The sequence below is a fragment of the Dendropsophus ebraccatus genome, chromosome 13 (assembly GCF_027789765.1).
Source record: "Dendropsophus ebraccatus isolate aDenEbr1 chromosome 13, aDenEbr1.pat, whole genome shotgun sequence".
Taxonomy (NCBI): Eukaryota; Metazoa; Chordata; class Amphibia; order Anura; family Hylidae; genus Dendropsophus; species Dendropsophus ebraccatus.
Window position 1 is genome coordinate 6,174,475 of NC_091466.1, and position 22,648 is coordinate 6,197,122.

The window sequence follows — 22,648 nt, forward strand, 5'->3', positions numbered from 1 at the left end:
AATGCGGAATCTGCCCGTGCATAGAATGGTGTCTATGGCATGGGCGGAGAGGCGCGCGGCCGTGAGCACGTACAGCCGACGGAATTCCGCAGAATTTATCCGCAAGAATTCCTCAGTGTGAACCCACCCTTAAAGGGCTTTTCCCATCTGCTGGAACATTCTGGAGAATGTGGATTCAAGTATTTCATTAATAACTTTAATAACAGTGATAACTTTGTAAATGGGGAAAACCCCTTAAATGTTTTTGTTTCTTTTCATATGGTGGAAACACTTCCTGGAAGTCACAAGTGTCATGGATGTATAGGACTTTTTCCAGTCACTCAGGCCTCCTGCAGATCCTTTTTCCATCATCCTCTGACTCATTCAGTAATACATGACAGTTTTCATTGTTCTACATAACCAGATGTCTGAATCTCCAGAGCCCAGTGTGCCAATTGGAACATATAGGATTCAGCCATGGTCCCCGCTCCTCACAGCCTTCACATCCCTCTAATTGGAGGAACTATAAATTTTGTATGAATTGTCACCCATCCGATTTTCTGACCTACTTATTGCTTTACTGCAAAGCACAGATGAGAGTGGAGGGAATTCTGCAGAGATTTTCTGATTGTCGGACGTGCCACAAGACGCTCTCTGACCAGGCCCGGGAAGAAATCTCATTACGCTGCTGGCTGCAGACATGCGTTGAGGCATTCTTCACTTCATTTAACAATTATGGAGACGGCAAAGTATAAAGCAGAGTCCATAATGGAGGCCTAAACCTCTTCTGTAACAAAATAATATCCTTTCTTTACATAGTGCCTGCAGAGCACAATGGACCCTCAAGATCTCTGCCATTAGGCCTGTAGATCTTTCTTTGTCCTGCCATTTTGACAGGATTTATAGCATTGTTTAATCTGATGTCACCCAGTGTTAATCTATCTGTCTTGCTGTGAAATAGTTTTAGGTGTGGAGATAATGCTGTACACTAAGGTCTCTATTACATCTATAGGTATACGCATGCTTCCCTCTTGTCTCCACACAGTGTATGGAGGACTCTGCAGGGAGGTTATTCCATCATCTTCAGCCTCAGTTCTTGGTCCCGCACAGTGTATAGAGGACTCTGCAGGGAGGTTGTTCCATCATCTTCAGCCTCAGTTCTTCTCAGTCCTTGCACAGTATATGGAAGATTCCACAGGTAGTTTGTTCTTATCTTCTTCAGCCCCAATCTTCTCAGTCCCCACACAGTGTATAGAGGACTCAGGAGGGAGGTTGTTCCATCATCTTCAGCCTCAGTTCTTCTCAGTCCTTGCACAGTGTATGGATGACTCTGAAGGGAGGTTGTTCCATCATCTTCAGCCTCAGTTTTTGGTCCCGCACAGTGTATAGAGGACTCTGCAGGGAGGTTGTTCCATCATCTTCAGCCTCAGTTCTTGGTCCCGCACAGTGTATGGAAGACTCTGCAGGGAGATTGTTCCATCATCTTCAGCCTCAGTTCTTGGCCCCGCACAGTGTATAGAGGACTCTGCAGGGAGATTGTTCCATCATCTTCAGCCTCAGTTCTTCTCAGTCCCCACACAGTGTATAGAGGACTCTGCAGGGAGGTTGTTCCATCATCTTCAGCCTCAGTTCTTCTCAGTCCCCACACAGTGTATGGAGGACTCTGCAGCGAGATGGTTCCATCATCTTCAGCCTCAGTTCTTGGTCCTGCACAGTGTATAGAGGACTCTGAAGGGAGGTTGTTCCATCATCTTCAGCCTCAGTTCTTGGTCCTGCACAGTGTATAGAGGACTCTGAAGGGAGGTTGTTCCATCATCTTCAGCCTCAGTTCTTGGTCCCGCACAGTGTATGGAGGACTCTGCAGGGAGGTTGTTCCATCATCTTCAGCCTCAGTTCTTGGTCCTACACAGTGTATGGAGGACTCTGCAGGGAGATTGTTCCATCATCTTCAGCCTCAGTTCTTCTCAGTCCCCACACAGTGTATAGAGGACTCTGCAGGGAGATGGTTCCATCATCTTCAGCCTCAGTTCTTGGTCCTGCACAGTGTATAGAGGACTCTGAAGGGAGGTTGTTCCATCATCTTCAGCCTCAGTTCTTGGTCCTGCACAGTGTATAGAGGACTCTGAAGGGAGGTTGTTCCATCATCTTCAGCCTCAGTTCTTGGTCCCGCACAGTGTATGGAGGACTCTGCAGGGAGATTGTTCCATCATCTTCAGCCTCAGTTCTTCTCAGTCCCCACACAGTGTATAGAGGACTCTGCAGGGAGGTTGTTCCATCATCTTCAGCCTCAGTTCTTGGTCCTGCACAGTGTATGGAGGACTCTGCAGGAAGGTTGTTCCATCATCTTCAGCCTCAGTTCTTGGTCCTACACAGTGTATGGAGGACTCTGCAGGGAGATTGTTCCATCATCTTCAGCCTCAGTTCTTCTCAGTCCCCACACAGTGTATAGAGGACTCTGCAGGGAGGTTGTTCCATCATCTTCAGCCTCAGTTCTTGGTCCCGCACAGTGTATGGAGGACTCTGCAGGGAGGTTGTTCCATCATCTTCAGCCTCAGTTCTTGGTCCTACACAGTGTATGAAGGACTCTGCAGGGAGGTTGTTCCATCATCTTCAGCCTCAGTTCTTCTCAGTCCTTGCACAGTATATGGAAGATTCCACAGGTAGTTTGTTCTTATCTTCTTCAGCCCCAATCTTTTCAGTCCCCACACAGTGTATAGAGGACTCTGCAGGGAGGTTGTTCCATTATCTTCAGCCTCAGTTCTTCTTAGTCCTTGCACAGTGTATGGATGACTCTGCAGGGAGGTTGTTCCATCATCTTCAGCCTCAGTTCTTGTTCCTGCACAGTGTATAGAGGACTCTGAAGGGAGGTTGTTCCATCATCTTCAGCCTCAGTTCTTGGTCCCGCACAGTGTATGGAGGACTCTGCAGGGAGGTTGTTCCACCATCTTCAGCCTCAGTTCTTGGTCCCGCACAGTGTATGGAGGACTCTGCAGGGAGGTTGTTCCACCATCTTCAGCCTCAGTTCTTGGTCCCGCACAGTGTATAAAGGACTCTGCAGGGAGATTGTTCCATCATCTTCAGCCTCAGTTCTTGGTCCCGCACAGTGTATAGAGGACTCTGCAGGGAGGTTGTTCCATCATCTTCAGCCTCAGTTCTTGGTCCTACACAGTGTATGGAGGACTCTGCAGGGAGATTGTTCCATCATCTTCAGCCTCAGTTCTTCTCAGTCCCCACACAGTGTATAGAGGACTCTGCAGGGAGGTTGTTCCATCATCTTCAGCCTCAGTTCTTGGTCCCGCACAGTGTATGGAGGACTCTGCAGGGAGGTTGTTCCATCATCTTCAGCCTCAGTTCTTGGTCCCGCACAGTGTATAGAGGACTCTGCAGGGAGGTTGTTCCATTATCCTCAGCCTCAGTTCTTGGTCCCGCACAGTGTATGGAAGACTCTGCAGGGAGGTTGTTCCATTATCCTCAGCCTCAGTTCTTGGTCCTGCACAGTGTATAGAGGACTCTGCAGGGAGGTTGTTCCATCATCTTCAGCCTCAGTTCTTGGTCCCGCACAGTGTATGGAGGACTCTGCAGGGAGGTTGTTCCATTATCCTCAGCCTCAGTTCTTGGTCCCGCACAGTGTATGGAGGACTCTGCAGGGAGATTGTTCCATCATCTTCAGCCTCAGTTCTTGGTCCCGCACAGTGTATGGAGGACTCTGCAGGGAGATTGTTCCATCATCTTCAGCCTCAGTTCTTGGTCCCGCACAGTGTATAGAGGACTCTGCAGGGAGGTTGTTCCATCATCTTCAGCCTCAGTTCTTGGTCCTACACAGTGTATGGAGGACTCTGCAGGGAGATTGTTCATTCATCTTCAGCCTCAGTTCTTCTCAGTCCCCACACAGTGTATAGAGGACTCTGCAGGGAGGTTGTTCCATCATCTTCAGCCTCAGTTCTTGGTCCCGCACAGTGTATGGAGGACTCTGCAGGGAGGTTGCTCCATCATATTCAGCCTCAGTTCTTGGTCCCGCACAGTGTATGGAGGACTCTGCAGGGAGGTTGTTCCATCATCTTCAGCCTCAGTTCTTGGTCCCGCACAGTGTATAGAGGACTCTGCAGGGAGGTTGTTCCATTATCCTCAGCCTCAGTTCTTGGTCCCGCACAGTGTATGGAGGACTCTGCAGGGAGGTTGTTCCATCATCTTGGAGAATAAGCCCAGATGTTACGTGAATGTTGCTACTCAGATGCTTCTGGACCCTCATGTGATCTCCTTCTTTACGCTGTAGTTCTTAATGACATTTGCTGGATGTTGCATGTTAGGGGTTGTTATCTGTCTGTATTTCTAAGTATTGAGGACATCATTAATCCTGACCAAAACCAATTCCTTTGGCTTAAGGGCAGCCACAAACTCTAGGGGAACCTCCACCATGCATCACTGACTTGAAAGTCTACAATGCTTCACTGCTGCCTGCGGATTATTGCAGTGTTCTCCAGCCCTTTGGCGAAGTTACCAAATATTCACCATTTTACCATTTTTCTAGACCCCCTTTCCTAAATTTTCATTCATAGTTGAGTCATTTGGCATTGTTTACACATTGAAGGTATGGCTTTTGGCCACCATTCCCCCATGCAGAAAATTCCTGGACAGACTTCTTAGTCAATGGTGCAGCCGGACATCTGATTTTGATGAAGTAAGTAAGCATGATATGTCTTTCATGATGTGGCTGACAAAAGCATCTATGGTCCTCAACATCACTTTTTTCGTTGTGCTTCTTTAAAAGAGGCTTCAACATCATCTTGAGACCCCTGTCTGCTGTGAAATCTTTGTAGTATAACTACTTTGTGTCTTGCTACTGTGCTCAGTCTTGACATGTATGATTTGTGACATGAAGCTGTCTTGAATTTTGTATCAGAGTTTGGCTGTTCCTCACCCAGTTTTAAGCCTACTCCACAGCTTTTTCAGTTAATTAGTGTGGTACATATGAAAATGATAATCAATATGACCTGTTTGGTTAATCATACATCTGAATATAATTCTACAAAATTCCTGACTTTATGCAAGAATTTATGTTTAAAGCAAAGGCTGGTCACACCAAATACTGACTGGATTTTTTTCTCTTCTGTTCAGTCACTTGACATTTTGTTAATTGAGAACAAGAAACTATTAAGAGTTCTTTTACAAGTACAGATAAATCACTAAAGCGATGAAAGATGATTTTCTGTCTTGAACGAAAGATATTTATACGAAAGAATAAATCGCTACAAAACTAATCGCTACAAAACGTGGACACTCTCTGTTCCCTGCAAACCGCCGAACATGTGTTTTCATTACATGCTGGGAAAGGTGTGCACCTGTACTATACAGTGGGTATGGGCTATACAGGACTATTGGATGCCTATCTGGAAGCCCCAACACCACCAGTGTACACCAGAATATAGGAAGAGGGTCCTCGTCAATAAGTGATACATGTTCTATGCAAATTAAAGGGGTGGGGTCCACATTACTATAATTAGTACTAAGAAAAAGGGCTTTCAAGGTGGAAATAGTATACAAATATTATAGACTTTGGGTAGGAAACTGTAATGTATTATACAAGGGGGTGGAGGGCTACAGTCATAGGTGCAGGTACAGTATACAAATAGATTATAAACCGAGGGAGGGGGGATGATCCAGAGACAATATAACATGACAACTTGGCGCTTGATGTTCCCGTAATTAGGAGCGTACAAGAATGGAGCTTAATGAGAAGGAGGGAAACCAGACGGAAGCCTTTCAATGGGGACATAGAAAATACTTGGCAGGTTCAGAAGAGAGAAGCAGCCAGTCTGTACGTGTCTATTTAAAGGATTGAGGCGATCGGGGTCTGAGCAGATGAGCTGTTCTCTATTAGGCTCATTCATCTGCTCATCACAAGTGTTTCCCTGTCACCCACAATGTTGAAAAAAAAAAATATGCGAACAAGGCACAAAAAACTCTAAGGTTCTGGTGAGGTCATCTCAGCTGTGGACCTGGACAAAGACATTGTTGTGAATTTACTTCCCATGGGAAAATGACCAAAGAGGTGACCAGACCCAGTAGCCCAGCAGCTGGCCTGATTCCTACAGGTCTTCATCCATTCTATCCAACTTCAGAACAAGACCCTTTAAAACTTTAGTATGGCTTAATATATTCCTGCTACCACCTCAGACATGGAAAGTCATATTCATGTGTAAAGTCTTGCTTTCCTGTAGGGTTTGAGGGTCTTGGAAGACACTGAAAATGATAGAGCCATAGAGAATATAATTCTGCCTTTTTCAACTGGGTTATTTATCGATTTGTAACAAAAATGAATCTGAAAATGCAGTGGCTCATCATGATGTCATGCATTCTCCCATGCCATCTACAGCCCAGTGTTCCTACCAACTGTTGAAAATATGATGTCATATTTCCTGGCTTGTTAATATAGTTGGACAAATGCAGAGGTATTAGGGCAGGATAGGCCTCTGTAAGTGGACAATGCAGCAAAATCTCCTAGTCCAAGCAGCTGCAAAGAGACAATGAAGTGTTATAGAGTGGGGCTCCCTCGAGACGTGAAACCTGCTGTTCTCCTTGTCAGTAAAAGACAGAAATTTGCAAGCAGAAAATTGGGTGGGTTGGGCTGAGTTCAGCCAGGGAGAAAAATGGTGAATGCATTAAAGATGTCTTCTATCTGAATGTCCCCCTGCAGGGTGCTGGTTGTACTGCCTTAGTGGTGGCTGTGGTTGCTCGAAAGCTGGAGCTTACCAAAGCTGAAAAGCACGTCCATAACTTCATGATGGATACACAGTTAACAAAACGGGTAAGATAACTAAAAAAAAGGGGGAGGGTAATTGTGTGCAGAAGCGTATAGCAGTAGCATGTCTATTGATGCATGGTAGTGGTGGTGGTACACCAGTTGACTATCAGGCATTGATGTCTGCTTCACTTTAGAGACATAACCAGCTTTGGTCTACAGATTCAGGCTACATGTACATGAGTGACTGCTATAAAATGTCAAACATATAAAAACTACATATAGCCTTGTAATGCTGTAAGACAAGACAGTGATGGCTCCAGGCTGCGTGACACAGCAATGCAGAAGTATATATGATCACAAAAAGAAAAAAAATGTAGTGAGCAGACAGGAGTAAAATGCATCTAACCATCCATGTCTTCTCATCCCGATATCAATGCTCTGCTGCTCTCTGCTGGTAACACCGGGAGGATCTGCTACTTGTGGCCTCTGCTACAAAATACAATAGCAGTGACTTCTGATATATATATATATATATATATATATATATATATATATATATATATATATATATACACACATATACATATATATTTGAACTGTTCTGGTGTCTATCATCCCATTCCCATTCTACTTCAGTTGTGATTTCGACTGTTTATAGGGTGAAAAAGATGAAATGAGGTATATGAAATACAGTACATGTGGATATGGTGCAGATGCGTTATGACATGGGGCAGAGAAGAGAGATGATGACAGATGACAGAAAAGACATGGAATGGATTGCTGGTGACGTGAGACAAATGTTGTAGATGTCAACATGATGTTTACATGATGGGTGGTGACATGACGTAGATGACATGGGGTGACCTGACATAGAAGAGATGGGTGGTGACATGATATAGAAAAGATGGGTGGTGGCATGATGTAGATACCATAGGTGGTGACATGACATAGAAGAGATGGGTGGTGACATGATATAGAAAAGATGGGTGGTGGCATGATGTAGAAGAGATGGGTGGTGGCATGATGTAGATACCATAGGTGGTGACATGACATAGAAGAGATGGGTGGTGACATGACATAGAAGAGATGGGTGGTGACATAACATAGAAGAGATAGGTGGTGACATGACATAGAAGAGATAGATGGTGACATGACATAGAAGAGATAGATGGTGACATGACATAGAAGAGATAGATGGTGACATGACATAGAAGAGATGGGTGGTGACATGACATAGAAGAAATAGATGGTGACATGACAGAGAAGAGATGGGTGGTGACATGACATAGAAGAGATAGATGGTGACATGACATAGAAGAGATGGGTGGTGACATGATGCAGACGACATAGGTAGTGACATGCTGTAGAAGAGATAGATGGTGACATGACATAGAAGAGATAGATGGTGACATGACGTAGAAGAGATGGGTGGTGACATGACATAGAAGAGATAGATGGTGACATGACATAGAAGAGATAGATGGTGACATGACATAGAAGAGATGGGTGTTGACATGACATAGAAGAGATGGGTGGTGACATGATGCAGACGACATAGGTGGTGACATGCTGTAGAAGAGATAGATGGTGACATGACATAGAAGAGATGGGTGGTGACATGACATAGAAGAGATAGATGGTGACATGACATAGAAGAGATGGGTGGTGACATGACATAGATGAGATGGGTGGTGACATGACATAGAAGAGATAGATGGTGACATGAAGTAGAAGAGATGGGTGGTAACATGACATAGAAGAGATGGGTGGTGACATGACTTAGAAGAGATGGGTGGTGACATGCTGTAGAAGAGATAGATGGTGACATGATGCAGACGACATAGGTGGTGACATGACTTAGAAGAGATGGGTGGTGACATGACGTAGAAGAGATGGATAGTGACATGACGTAGAAGAGATGGGTAGTCACATGATGTAGAAGAGATAGATAGTGACATGACATAGAAGAGATGGGTGGTGACATGATGTAGAAGAGAAGGGTGGTTACATGACGTAGAAGAGATGGATGGTGACATGATGTAGAAGAGATGGGTGGTGACATGACGTAGAAGAGATGGATAGTGACATAACGTAGAAAAGATATGTGGTGGCATGACGTAGAAGAGATGGGTGGTGACATGACATAGAAGAGATGGATAGTGACATGACGTAGAAGAGATGGGTGGTGACATGATGTAGAAGAGATGGGTGGTTACATGACGTAGAAGAGATAGATGGTGACATGATGTAGAAGAGATGGGTAGTCACATGACGTAGAAGAGATATGTGGTGGCATGATGTAGAAGAGATGGGTGGTGACATGATGTAGAAGAGATGGGCGGTACCATGATGTAGAAGTGGTGACATGGTGATGATGGGTTGATGGTAATGTGGATACATACCATGGATGGTGAGGACATTGATGATGATGACTGTGATGACATGATTTGTTGACTAGTTTAAAGTGGTTATCCCTTTAACGGGAACCTGTCACCGGGGATGCAGCCCTTGGATACTTAACCTTAAGCGTATAGCAGTAGCATGCCTATTGATGCATGGTAGTGGTGGTGGTACACCAAGGGGTTATCCAGTGAAAATCTATTTCTTTTAAAGGGAACCTGTCACTGGAGACACGGGCACAGAGCCCGCCTAACCCCCAGATGCAGCCCTCGGATATTTAACCTTAAGCGTATAGCAGTAGCATGTCTATTGATGCATGGTAGTGGTGGTGGTACACCAGTTGACTATCAGGCATTGATGTCTGCTTCACTTTAGAGACATAACCAGCTTTGGTCTACAGATTCAGGCTACATGTACACAGAGCCCGCCTGACCCCCGATGCAGCCCTCGGATACTCAACCTTTCCGGCGAGTCCTGCTCCTGGGACGAAGATATCAGTGCCCGAAGCCGTGCGTGCTGCTGAGCTAAGTCCGACGCCCATAGAGAATGACGGCTCCATTAATTCTGTATGGGCATTGTACTCATTTCTGCAGCGCGTGCACATGGCTTTGGGTGCTGATATCTTCGTCCCGGGACCGGCTCCAGGAGCGGGACTCGCCGGAAAGGGTAAATATCCGGGGGCTGCACCGGGGGAATCGGGCGGGCTCTGTGCCCGCGTCCCCCGTGACAGGTTCCCTTTAAATCAACTCGTTTCAGAAAGTTATATAGATTTGTAATTTACGTCTATTTAAAAATATTCCAGTACTTATCAGCTGCTGCATGTCCTGCATGAAATGTTTTATTTTCAGTCTGACACAGTGGTCTCTGCTGCCACCTCTGTCCATGTCAGGAACTGTCCAGAGCAGCAGCACATCCTCATAGATAACTTCTCCTGCTCTGGAAAGTTCCTGACATGGACAAAGATGGCAGCAGAGAGCACTGTGTCAGACTGAAAAGAAAACAACATTTCCTGCAGGATATACAGCAGAAGATTAGTATGGGAAAACTTGATTTAAAAATAGAAGTAAATTACAAATCGATATAACTTTCTGGAACCAGTTGATTTGAGAAAAAAAAGAAAAAAAAAAGATTTTTGCTGGGTAACCCCTTTAAAGATGGCTGTTGTTCCTTATTTCAAGAATCTAAGAGTGCAGGCAGCATATTGCAGCTATTATAGATACCTAAGATAGTATACATAGGATGGCTGTTGCTGTCCCATGTCTGGGTGTGTTTGGAGCAAATATGGCTTGCAGGGATATTTGCTAACATCGCAGAATCATTCATAGATAGGTAGTTAGCATTTTTATTGGACATTATTAGATACTACTAAAGTTCTGAGGCTTTAGGGAACGCACTTTGGCACTGCATACTTGGGTATTGATATTCATATGTATAAAATGCCTCATACAGACAAGAATGATGATCATGTATGACAATATGACCACTATTTGGTTCTGGTAATGTCGGCCTTTTTATATTCATTACATATTATTATGTTACAGATAAAAAATGCAGCGGCCAACGTCCTCCGGGAAACATGGCTGATTTATAAGCACACAAAACTACTGAAGAAGATTGACCACGCTAAAGTCCGCAAGCACCAGAGGAAGTTTTTGCAGGCCATTCATCAGTAAGTAGCAGTGTATACGATTACCCCGACACGGTGCAGTAACGACAGTCGGCCATGATGACAGAACAAGGATGGACCTTATGAGCCGTGTTTCTCTGAATCCTTTGTCTTTGATTTGGGTTTAGGCTTCACATGTTGCTGATTTTAATGGACGTTCCCATATATTTTGACGCTGATCGTCCTTTTCTCCCTTCCTTCTCTTCTAGGCACAATTAAGTTCTCAATAAGCTTCTCAGAAATTTTTCAGAATTAGGCTAGAACTGGTAGAGATGGCTATGTGAGCGCTAACTTCTGGATGTAGATTGCATCAATATGTCAGTGACTGCAACACCCTGGTTTGCTTTACAGGTTACGAAGTGTGAAGATGGAGCAAAGGAAGCTGAGTGATCAAGCAAACACCTTGGTAGATCTTTCCAAAGTAAGTATACAATATTAAGACTTCTCAACAAAGGGGGTTGGAATGTTTATTTAGAGAAAGCTACTTCATAGTCTTAGGGTGGTATAACACGGGCCAATGGGGGCCCGATAATACCTGTAAACGAGCGCCGATATGCTAGATCAGCGCTCGTTTACTGGGTCTATTACACGGCCTGATAATCGTTTAACAAGGGCTGCAAAGACATTGTTACTGATGTTCTTGCAGCCCTTGCTTTAACTATATACTTTACCTATCCATACTCCTGCAGTCCGCTTCTCCCCCAGTCCCGGCCTGTGATTGGCAGAGCGACCTGTCAGCTGACAGACCGCTCTGAAGCAAGAGCGCGCAGGACCCGGGGAGAAGCGGACCGCATGAGCAGCTCCGGAGCGTGGATAGGTAATGTAGATCGTCAGTCACCGGCCGCGCACCGCTATTACACGTAGCGGTGCGCGGTCGGTGCCCAACAATTATAGGTTCTAACCTATATCAACAATCAGCCGATGCCAACGATCATCGGCTGATTGTTGTCTTTATTACACAGAGTGATAATCGGCCGAATTATCGTTCCGTGTAATAGTACCCTTACCTGGTGTCAGATTATAGGCATGTTCAGAATCAACACATTGATCATTAATTTGTCAGTTGTATGTAGCATAAGTGGTTGGATCTGTCAATGGAGGTAATAATATCTGTACAGATTGGGCTTATGGTGAAGTCTGGTGGTCTCTTGAGGTTAGTGTTACCCAATTTAAAGGGGTTGTCCAGAAAGACTGATGCCTTCTGTTTCCTTGTAATCACTTCCCATGTCTTAGACGTATAAATTCTGAGACACGAAGGGGCGTGTGTATATCCCAGTGATTTTGCCCACACTCAATGACTGACATATACACCCACCCTTCCGAGATGTGAGAAGAAAGGAAGTATTCTGCACCCCGGACAACCCCTTTAAATGTTCTCCATCCCAGATGTTTTCTGAGATTGAATGGATTAGTTTTAGTCAAATGTATCCCCTATCGCAATCCACTATTTGGAGATGGAAGATTTCACATCAAGATTGTTTTCCTTTTAAAATACATATAATCCCTATTTTTCAAATTATCCACAGATGCAGAGTGTGATGTATGATCTTATAACCGAGCTCAATGACCGTAGTGAGGATCTGGAGAAGCAGATTGGGAATCTAGAAACTAAGCTGGACCAGATCACTTCCACTTTCAACACTCTTCCTGTCCTGATCGTGGACACACTAAGACAGCAGCAGCAACACCTACTGTCTGTCATACTGGAGTCACGGGCTCTGGGAGTCACGGTTGGAACTCCACAGACTCCCCTCTCTGACAGTCCTATGGGGATAAGTTCTGCATCTTTTCCAACACCACACACCAGCTCCAGTAGCTGCTGATTGGCCAGACTTGTGTTGTGGATGGTAGACCTCCAAGTCATATTGTGCCCTCAGTAGGATTACTTAGGAGACGTCAGGAATGTTGGCTACATAAATATCATGTAATCTCAGCTAACCTTGAGTAGAACATCTTGTAGAAAAGCCAACTGGCACTCAACATGAGAAACTGCTTGAAGGTTGAGACACTATGGCGCACCTTCTCATTCACTGCCAAGTAACCTGTGATGCTTTCGGGGAAGTAACAGTTACAATCCTACTTCCTCCTGCCAACACCTTCCCTGATCTTCCTAGTATTGTCCTTTTTCTTCTAACACTGCCCTCTAATGTCCTGGCACTTCCATGGGAGATAATGCCAGTGCAAGCAAATTCAACCCCTTCCAATGTCTTGGCCTCATCCTCTTCTTACAGATGTCTTTATAAGTGCCTGCACATTGAAGGCCGTTACTGTCACAACCAAGAGCACTCCCTAGTGGTAAGGTCATCATAAGGTCCTGCTCTAGAGGTATCGATTGATCAGATGGTTGACGTCAGGTGGTCTTGCAATTAAAAGGACTTGGAAGTCCTTGTGCTTTCACACACTGAATTTCTGTGCTTGGCATATATATGCTACACTTATATTCAACAAACTGCTAAGTCAAAGGAGACGCAAAAGGTGGTACTGCAACTGTACCTGATTAGCTTTGGGGTGGTGATGACACATAATCCGTTACCCACTGCGCAAAATACATCTACCTGCGCTAAATGTGGGCGCTCCCCACTTCTGTATGTATTTTTGCACCAAGACACAACCAAAAAAAAAAAATACGACTTATGGCCCAAACAGGTCCAGAAGTTGAACTATGGCAGATCAGTGGAGTTTGGTATATGAATCACTGTGTATCCATCTACAGCCAGGATCCCAAGCTGTAGACTAGGGAATGTAACTCAGTAGGGAACTGAGCTACAATCCACCTTCCCTCCATTTTCACAAAAAAGATAAAAATATATTTATATATTTATGCTAAAAACAATCAAAACCTGAGCATCTGCTCCCTACTCAATTGTCACAGAAAGCAGATCGTTGCATACATTAGAGAGCTGATTACTCTGTTGCTGTGACTATTTTCTATCATTATCTATCAAGTCCAGTGAGAGGGAAGTAACAAAAATGGTGGAATGCATTCCAATACTGAGCACCTGGCAGTATTTAATGACGGAGTCCCCTGGAACGAACCCTTTGAGTTATGAAGCGGACTCATAGGGCTGGGTCTGTGTGGCAGTGGTGCACTGCATGGCTGATTATTGGTGGCTGAAATTGTCAAGCTGCCCAGTTCAACAGGGTCTGGCTCCATGAGAGAGTCTAATTGAGTTCCTACTCTTAACTAATTCTTAAGGGGATCTTCAATGAAAGATACCACCTTTACTAGGAAACATGACGAGTGTCCGATGATTCTAGGCTTGACTGCTGGGACCCCCAATAGCCACAAGAATGGGGTTCTATGTCTCTCTGTTTAAACAGAATGGAGGTTAGACACTGCCATTTCATCAAACCCTACAGGCAGGACAGAGATAGCCTATTGCTGTAGTCCACCATCTTTGTAAAGTCCACATAGTTAAACAGAGTTGCAGGGAGCACACAGGACCTACATTCTTATGATCAGTAGTTCCAAGCAGTCGGACCCCAACTGATCAACCACTCATTATCTATCCTGTACATGTCCTCTATGGGAAATTCCTTTTAAAGGAGTTGATAAGGGTAAGAGAAACATGGCTTCCTTCCTCCATTGGCTGCATCCGGTATTGCAGATATGGCATTGTTTTGGGATGAAAGGAGTCATGTTTCTCTAACCCTGGACGGGACCACCCCTATAAAGGGGTATTCCAAGGTAAAACACTTATGCCCTATCCACAGGGCATAAGAGCAATCTCAAGGATTGAGACAAAGAATGGAGCGGTATTGTTCATACATAACTTACCACTGCATTCTAAAACAAGACTCAGGCCCAGATTCCTGAGGTAGAGGAGGTCTGTATTTTAACGAAAAATACCCCTTTCATTTTATAGGGTGACATTATTATGTTTTGAACGTGTAGGCTGCACTTACTGAGGTTTTACCCAAGAGGATGGGACTTAAAATGTGAGGTTTCTGCGAAATGGGCCAAATCTACTAAACTGTAGGACATGTGCATGTAACACAGCTTGCCTGCCAAATAGAGAGCACTGTTTCTGTCATATGGGGAGCACCGCTTGCCCGTCACAAGGGGAGTACTGCTTGCCTGTCACATAAGGAGTACTGCATTCCTGTCACTTGGGGAGTATCAATGCCTTGTTACACGTGAAGTACCGCTTCCCTGTCACATGGGGAGACCTCTTCCCTGTCACATGGGGAGACCTCTTATCTGCCACATGGGAAGTACCGCTTCCCTGCCACATGACGAGTACTCCATTCCTGTCACATGGGGAGTACCACTTCCCTGCCACATGAAGAGTACTCCATTCCTGTCACATGTAGAATACTGCTTCCCTGCCACATGGGGAATACCTCTTCCCTGCCAAATGGAGAGTACTGCATTTCTGTCCCATGGGGAGTACCGCTTCCCTGCCACATGGAGAATACTGCATTTCTGTCACATGGGAAGTACTGCTTCCCTGCCACATGGGGAGTACCGCTTCCCTGCCACATGAAGAGTACTGCATTCTTGTCACATGGAGAATACTGCTTCCCTGCCACATGGAGAGTACTGCATTCCTGTAACATGGGGAGTACCTCTTCCCTGCCACATGACGAGTTCTTTATTTCTGTGACATGGAGAGTACTGCATTCCTCTCCCATGGGAAGTACCACTTGCCTGCCACATGGAGAGTACTGCATTCCTGTCACATGGGGAATACCACTTCCCTGCCACATGACGAGTTCTTTATTTCTGTGACATGGGGAGTACTGCTTCCCTGCCACATGACGAGTTCTTTATTCCTGTGACATGGGGTGTACTGCTTCCCTGCCACATGGGGAGTACTCCATTCCTGTGACATGGGGAGTACTGCTTCTCTGCCACATGACGAGTACTCCATTCCTGTGACATGGGGAGTACTGCTTCCCTGCCACATGACGAGTACTCCATTCCTGTGACATGGGGAGTACTGCTTCTCTGCCACATGACGAGTACTCCATTCCTGTGACATGGGGAGTACTGCTTCCCTGCCACATGACGAGTACTCCATTCCTGTGACATGGGGAGTACTGCTTCCCTGCCACATGGAGAGTACTGCATTCCTGTCACATGGAGAGTACTGCATTCCTGCCACATGGAGAGTACTGCATTCCTGTCACATGGGGAGTACTGCTTCCCTGCCACATGGGGAGTACTGCATTCCTGTGACATGGGGAGTACTGCATTCCTGTCACATGGGGAGTACTGCTTCCCTGCCACATGGGGAGTACTGCATTCCTGTGACATGGGGAGTACTGCTTCCCTGCCACATGGGGAGTACTGCTTCCCTGCCACATGACGAGTACTCAATTCCTGTGACATGGGGAGTACTGCTTCCCTGCCACATGGGGAGTACCACTTCCCTGCCACATGACGAGTACTCCCTTCCTGCCACATGGGGAGTACTGCTTCCCTGCCACATGACGAGTACTCCCTTCCTGCCACATGGGGAGTACTGCATTCCTGTGACATGGGGAGTACTGCTTCCCTGCCACATGACGAGTACTCCATTCCTGTGACATGGGGAGTGCGGCTTTCCTGCCACATGGGGAGTACCACTTCCCTGCCACATGACGAGTACTCCATTCCTGTGACATGGGGAGTACTGCTTCCCTGCCACATGGGGAGTACTGCATTCTTGTCACATGGGGAGTGTGGCTTCGCTGTCACACAAGAGCTCTTTGGTGCCTCCTAGTGGCAGAAAACCATGACTATAGTGTTTGAGTGCCAAAGATCTTCATTTTTACTAATAAATTCACAAAGCTATTTTTTTTCTCTTTAAGCTAACTTGCCTCCTTGTGCTCGCTGAATGCGCCTGCCTCCTTGTGCTAATTTTTAGTGAATGCAGAAAAAAGGAAACGTGTAAACTTTTCATAGAAGAGACATTTAGAAATAGATTAGCATTATATACTATTGCTGTGAGGTCCTGAAACTGGTCATGGCTAGCTGGTCTCATTCATAGCTGGTTTCTTGATATATTGCAATGTGTATACCTGTGTTATTGATGCAGCTGTCTGAAAGACCATTACAGTGTGTGTAAAAACAACCGTGATGATAATGAAACCTTCCATGCTATCTGCCCGCCACCATAAATCTCCACCGATTAAGGGAACCTGCGAGTTACCCTGTGACTGGGCCAATAAAAGTCACAGCAGCTCCCTCTGGTGGTTGGGGTTAAAAAAAATCAAGGGGTTATTACATTGGGGTGAATGCATCAGGGTGTATCGGTATAGTGTGATATATTACACTTCATATACAGAATATTACAATCCACAAACCATATCACTGTCCACGGATCCTGCAGACTATTACACCGCTGACCTCTCTGCAGAATATTTCTTCATGCATCCTCATATATGGCATAGTCCCACCTATTACAGACATGTACTTACTCTACACCAATAATAGAACAGTTTCAGCTTTTAGAACTAAAAAGCCTTGAGATATTCATGGCATCTGGGTTAGGAACAAGTATATGGGGATGCAGAATTTCCTACTTACATATTCCCATCTTGTGAAGCGATGGCCGATTGCAAGGATATGAAACCTCTTTATGATTGGTGAGGGTCCCAGAGGTCACATCCCTATGTTCAAAATAAAGCACTGCAGCTCCCTAATTCCCAGGATCATCCCAGACATCAGACCCAAATCAATCATATAGTAGTCTGCCATTATTTAAAGGGATTGTATAACCCCTTTAAGGAGGTTGTGCAGTCATTGGACTTGAGTCATTAGCATCAGTGTCTACTGCCAGTAGATCTACTGTAATGCATTAAACCAGTATTTGTAAGACTCTTGGCCTCCATCAGGTGATTTAGGGCCTGTACATATGTCTGATGGATGTGCTGAAAGTTTTCTCAGCACATACAGCAAGCCAACACTGCAAAACGCACATACACAGTAGCCTAAGAGATTGAATACATAGATGCATATTCAGTGATGTCACTGCAGATCTCTAGTGCTGGATAGGCTGTATTCTCAGTGATGTCACTGCTGATCTCTAGTGATGGATAGGCTGTATTCTCAGTGATGTCACCGCTGATCTCTAGTGATGGATAGGCTGTATTCTCAGTGATGTCACTGATCTCTAGTGATGGATAGGCTGTATTCTCAGTGACGTCACTGATCTCTAGTGATGGATAGGCTGTATTCTCAGTGATGTCACCGCTGATCTCTAGTGATGGATAGGCTGTATTCTCAGTGATGTCACTGATCTCTAGTGATGGATAGGCTGTATTCTCAGTGATGTCACTGATCTCTAGTGATGGATAGGCTGTATTCTCAGTGATGTCACCGCTGATCTCTAGTGATGGATAGGCTGTATTCTCAGTGATGTCACCGCTGATCTCTAGTGATGGATAGGCTGTATTCTCAGTGATGTCACCGCTGACCTCTAGTGATGGATAGGCTGTATTCTCAGTGATGTCACTGATCTCTAGTGATGGATAGGCTGTATTCTCAGTGATGTCACTGATCTCTAGTGATGGATAGGCTGTATTCTCAGTGATGTCACTGATCTCTAGTGATGGATAGGCTGTATTCTCAGTGATGTCACCGCTGATCTCTAGTGATGGATAGGCTGTATTCTCAGTGATGTCACCGCTGACCTCTAGTGATGGATAGGCTGTATTCTCAGTGATGTCACTGATCTCTAGTGATGGATAGGCTGTATTCTCAGTGATGTCACCGCTGATCTCTAGTGATGGATAGGCTGTATTCTCAGTGATGTCACCGCTGATCTCTAGTGATGGATAGGCTGTATTCTCAGTGATGTCACCGCTGATCTCTAGTGATGGATAGGCTATATTCTCAGTAATGTCACCGCTGATCTCTAGTGATGGATAGGCTGTATTCTCAGTGATGTCACCGCTGATCTCTAGTGATGGATAGGCTGTATTCTCAGTGATGTCACTGATCTCTAGTGATGGATAGGCTGTATTCTCAGTGATGTCACTGATCTCTAGTGATGCATAGGCTGTATTCTCAGTGATGTCACCGCTGATCTCTAGTGATGGATAAGCTGTATTCTCAGTGATGTCACCGCTGATCTCTAGTAATGGATAGGCTGTATTCTCAGTGATGTCACTGATCTCTAGTGATGGATAGGCTGTATTCTCAGTGATGTCACCGCTGATCTCTAGTGATGGATAGGCTGTATTCTCAGTGATGTCACTGATCTCTAGTGATGGATAAGCTGTATTCTCAGTGATGTCACTGATCTCTAGTAATGGATAGGCTGTATTCTCAGTGATGTCACTGATCTCTAGTGATGGATAGGCTGTATTCTCAGTGATGTCACTGCTTAACTCTAGTGATGGATAGGCTGTATTCTTAGTGATGTCACCGCTGATCTCTAGTAATGTATAGGCTGTATTCTCAGTGATGTCACTGATCTCTAGTGATGGATAGGCTGTATTCTCAGTGATGTCACTGATTTCTAGTGATGGATGGGCTGTATTCTCAGTGATGTCACTGATCTCTAGTGATGGATAGGCTGTATTCTCAGTGATGTCACTGCTGATCTCTAGTGATGGATAGGCTGTATTCTCAGCTATGTTGCTCTTTAGTGAATGGATGTCACTGCTGATCTCTAGTGATGGATAGGCTATATTCTCAGTAATGTCACCGCTGATCTCTAGTGATGGATAGGCTGTATTCTCAGTGATGTCACTGATCTCTAGTGATGGATAGGCTGTATTCTCAGTGATGTCACTGATCTCTAGTGATGGATAGGCTTTATTCTTAGTGAAGTCACCGCTGATCTCTAGTGATGGATAGGCTGTATTCTCAGTGATGTCACCGTTAATCTCTAGTGATAGATAGGCTGTATTCTCAGTGATGTCACTGATCTCTAGTGATGGAAAGGCTGTATTCTCAGTGATGGCACTGATCTCTAGTGATGGATAGGCTGTATTCTCAGTGATGTCACCGCTGATCTCTAGTGATGGATAGGCTGTATTCTCAGTGATGTCACCGCTGATCTCTAGTGATGGATAGGCTGTATTCTCAGTGATGTCACCGCTGATCTCTAGTGATGGCTAGGCTGTATTCTCAGTGATGTCACCGCTGATCTCTAGTAATGGATAGGCTGTATTCTCAGTGATGTCACCGCTGATCTCTAGTGATGGATAGGCTGTATTCTCAGCTATGTTGCTCTTTAGTGAATGGATAGGCTGTATTCTCAGTAATGTCACTGTTCTCTAGTAAATTTATACGCTGCATTCTCAATGATTTCACAGTTGATATCTAGTGAATGGGTAGGCAGTATTGTCAGTAATGTCACCGCTTCTTTCTAGTGAATAGTCAGGTTACATTGTCAACTATATTACCGCTGATCTATACAGAATAGACATGCTGCATTCTCACAGATATCATTGCTGTTCTATTTATAAGCAATGATTTAGCCAAGAAACTTACAGAGCAGGTAATAGGTGTACATTATTTATGTTCAGAATGTGGACATGTATGCCAGATACATGATCCTGCAGAATGATTACAGCACAAAAATATGGGTAAATACAACCCCTGATCAACATGATGGACATCACCAGCTTTATTATGTCATAGCAAATACACAAACCCCAGATAGAACATAAAACAAGGTTGAACTGTCTGCTCCATGACACAGCACACACATAAGGGAATCATGATATTAATAGTGGAATTTTCTCTTGGTTGAGTTGAGGAAAAATTCTAGTATTACCTAATGCAAGGAATCAATTCTGGAACCTCATTGTTATTTACATTCCTAAAACAAATCCTATAGGTAAAAGGAAAGCACCATCGACACTGACATTTAACAGGGCCCCAACAAATGTATCGATTGGAACATTATACAACTCCTACAAAGTTGAAAAGCAAGCAGAAAAAGCACAGGACAACATACAGGACAAGTATAGAGACAATGGTGATAGGAGAACATACAGGACAAGTATAGAGACAATGGTGATAGGAGAACATACAGGACAAGTATAGAGACAATGGTGATAGGAGAACATACAGGACAAGTATAGAGACAATGGTGATAGGAGAACATACAGGACAAGTATGGAGACAATGGTGATAGGACAACATACAGGACAAGTATAGAGACAATGGTGATAGGAGAACATACAGGACAAGTATAGAGACAATGGTGATAGGACAACATACAGGACAAGTATAGAGACAATGGTGATAGGAGAACATACAGGACAAGTATAGAGACAATGGTGATAGGAGAACATACAGGACAAGTATAGAGACAATGGTGATAGAACATACAGGACAAGTATAGAGACAATGGTGATAGGAGAACATACAGGACAAGTATAGAGACAATGGTGATAGGAGAACATACAGGACAAGTATAGAGACAATGGTGATAGGAGAACATACAGGACAAGTATAGAGACAATGGTGATAGAAGAACATACAGGACAAGTATAGAGACAATGGTGATAGGAGAACATACAGGACAAGTATAGTCAAAATTTACTCACCGAAATTTGTTCTTTTTATGAGTCCGTAGGCAGCACAGGTACACAATGCTGTGCTGCCTACGGACTCATAAAAAGAACAAATTTCGTTGAGTAAATTTTGACTTTTTATTTCGTCCTACGGCAGCACAGGTACACAATGCGTTAACTCAGTTTCCTCATCCTGCCAGGCAGAAGGAACAACATGTTTAAATGATTAGAGTAATTAACAATTAAGTGAACTCCATAAAAAGGACCCAGAGACCACACAATAGTGTGTTTAGTTTGCAGCAATAACAAAATTTATTAGGGTGGGATGCTGTGCTGCCTACGGACTCATAAAAAGAACAAATTTCGGTGAGTAAATTTTGACTTTTTATTTCGTCCTATGGCAGCACAGGTACACAATGGGAAAGCAAAGCAATAAAAATGAAAGGGGGGGAATTAACTAGAGGACGCCATTTGCAGCACTTTTCTGCCAAAGAACACTCTGCTGTTAGAGATAACATCCATCTTGCAGTGCCTCACAAAGGTCGATGGTGAAGACCACGTTGCAGCATGGCAGATCTGATCCAATGAAACCTGGGCTAGCTCAGCCCATGACGTTGATGTGGATCGAGTAGAGTGCGCCTTGATTCCCAATGGAAGAGGCTGATCTTGGCATAAATAACATTCGGCTATGGTATCCTTGATCCAACGTGACAGAGATGCTTTTGAGGCCGCCTTCCCCTTGTTGGGCCCTTGAAATTGGATAAAGAGAGAATCTGAAGATCTGAAGTCGCTAGTACGATCAAGGTAAGTCAGGACCGCTCTTTTGACATCTAGACGATGCAATTTCTCCTACTCTGCCCCTTCAGGATTTTCACATAGTGAAGGTAAGATAATCTCCTGATTAATATTGTCTACTGATGCAAATTTTGGTAGAAAGCCTGGTCTTGTCCGTAGAATAAGGCCTTCTTGGTTAATCAGGAGGTAAGGCTCTACATGAGAGAGGGCTTGCATCTCTCCAACCCTCTTTGCCGAGACTATTGCCACCAGGAATAAAGTCTTAAATGACAAGAATTTTATTGAGGCTTCCTGTAGCGGTTCAAAGGGTGCGGATGAAAGTGCTTCTAAGACCAAGGCTAGATCCCAGGAGGCTACAGGGCTCTTGACAGGTGGCCTAAGATTCTTGATGGCTTTAAAGAATCTGCGCAGAAGAGGCTGGTTCGAGAATTTCCCTTCATAAAGATAATTGATAGCGGAGAAGTGCACTTTCAGAGTGTTGAACTTTAGCCCCTTAGTATAGCCTAGTTGCAGGAATTTGAGTGCGTCTGGAAGATCCGGGTCCAGGATGTTGTGCTGTGTACACCAGGACTTGAAGACCTTGGAAATTCTGTCGTACACTTTAA

At 44.6% G+C, this 22,648-nt stretch overlaps 1 protein-coding gene across 4 annotated transcripts in view; it reads left to right on the forward strand.

Moving 5' to 3' along the window:
* KCNN3 (potassium calcium-activated channel subfamily N member 3) overlaps positions 1-12,826 on the forward strand; it is a 116,793-nt gene extending 103,967 nt beyond the window's left edge. For all 4 annotated transcript variants that reach the window (XM_069949362.1, XM_069949361.1, XM_069949363.1 and 1 more), the window contains 4 exons: positions 6,674-6,784; positions 10,663-10,790; positions 11,139-11,208; positions 12,314-12,826. In XM_069949362.1, the coding sequence (XP_069805463.1) occupies positions 6,674-6,784; positions 10,663-10,790; positions 11,139-11,208; positions 12,314-12,610 (606 nt within the window). In that variant the 3' untranslated portion in view covers positions 12,611-12,826. The remainder of the gene's footprint in view (positions 1-6,673; positions 6,785-10,662; positions 10,791-11,138; positions 11,209-12,313) is intronic.
* Positions 12,827-22,648: the final 9,822 nt, after the last annotated feature.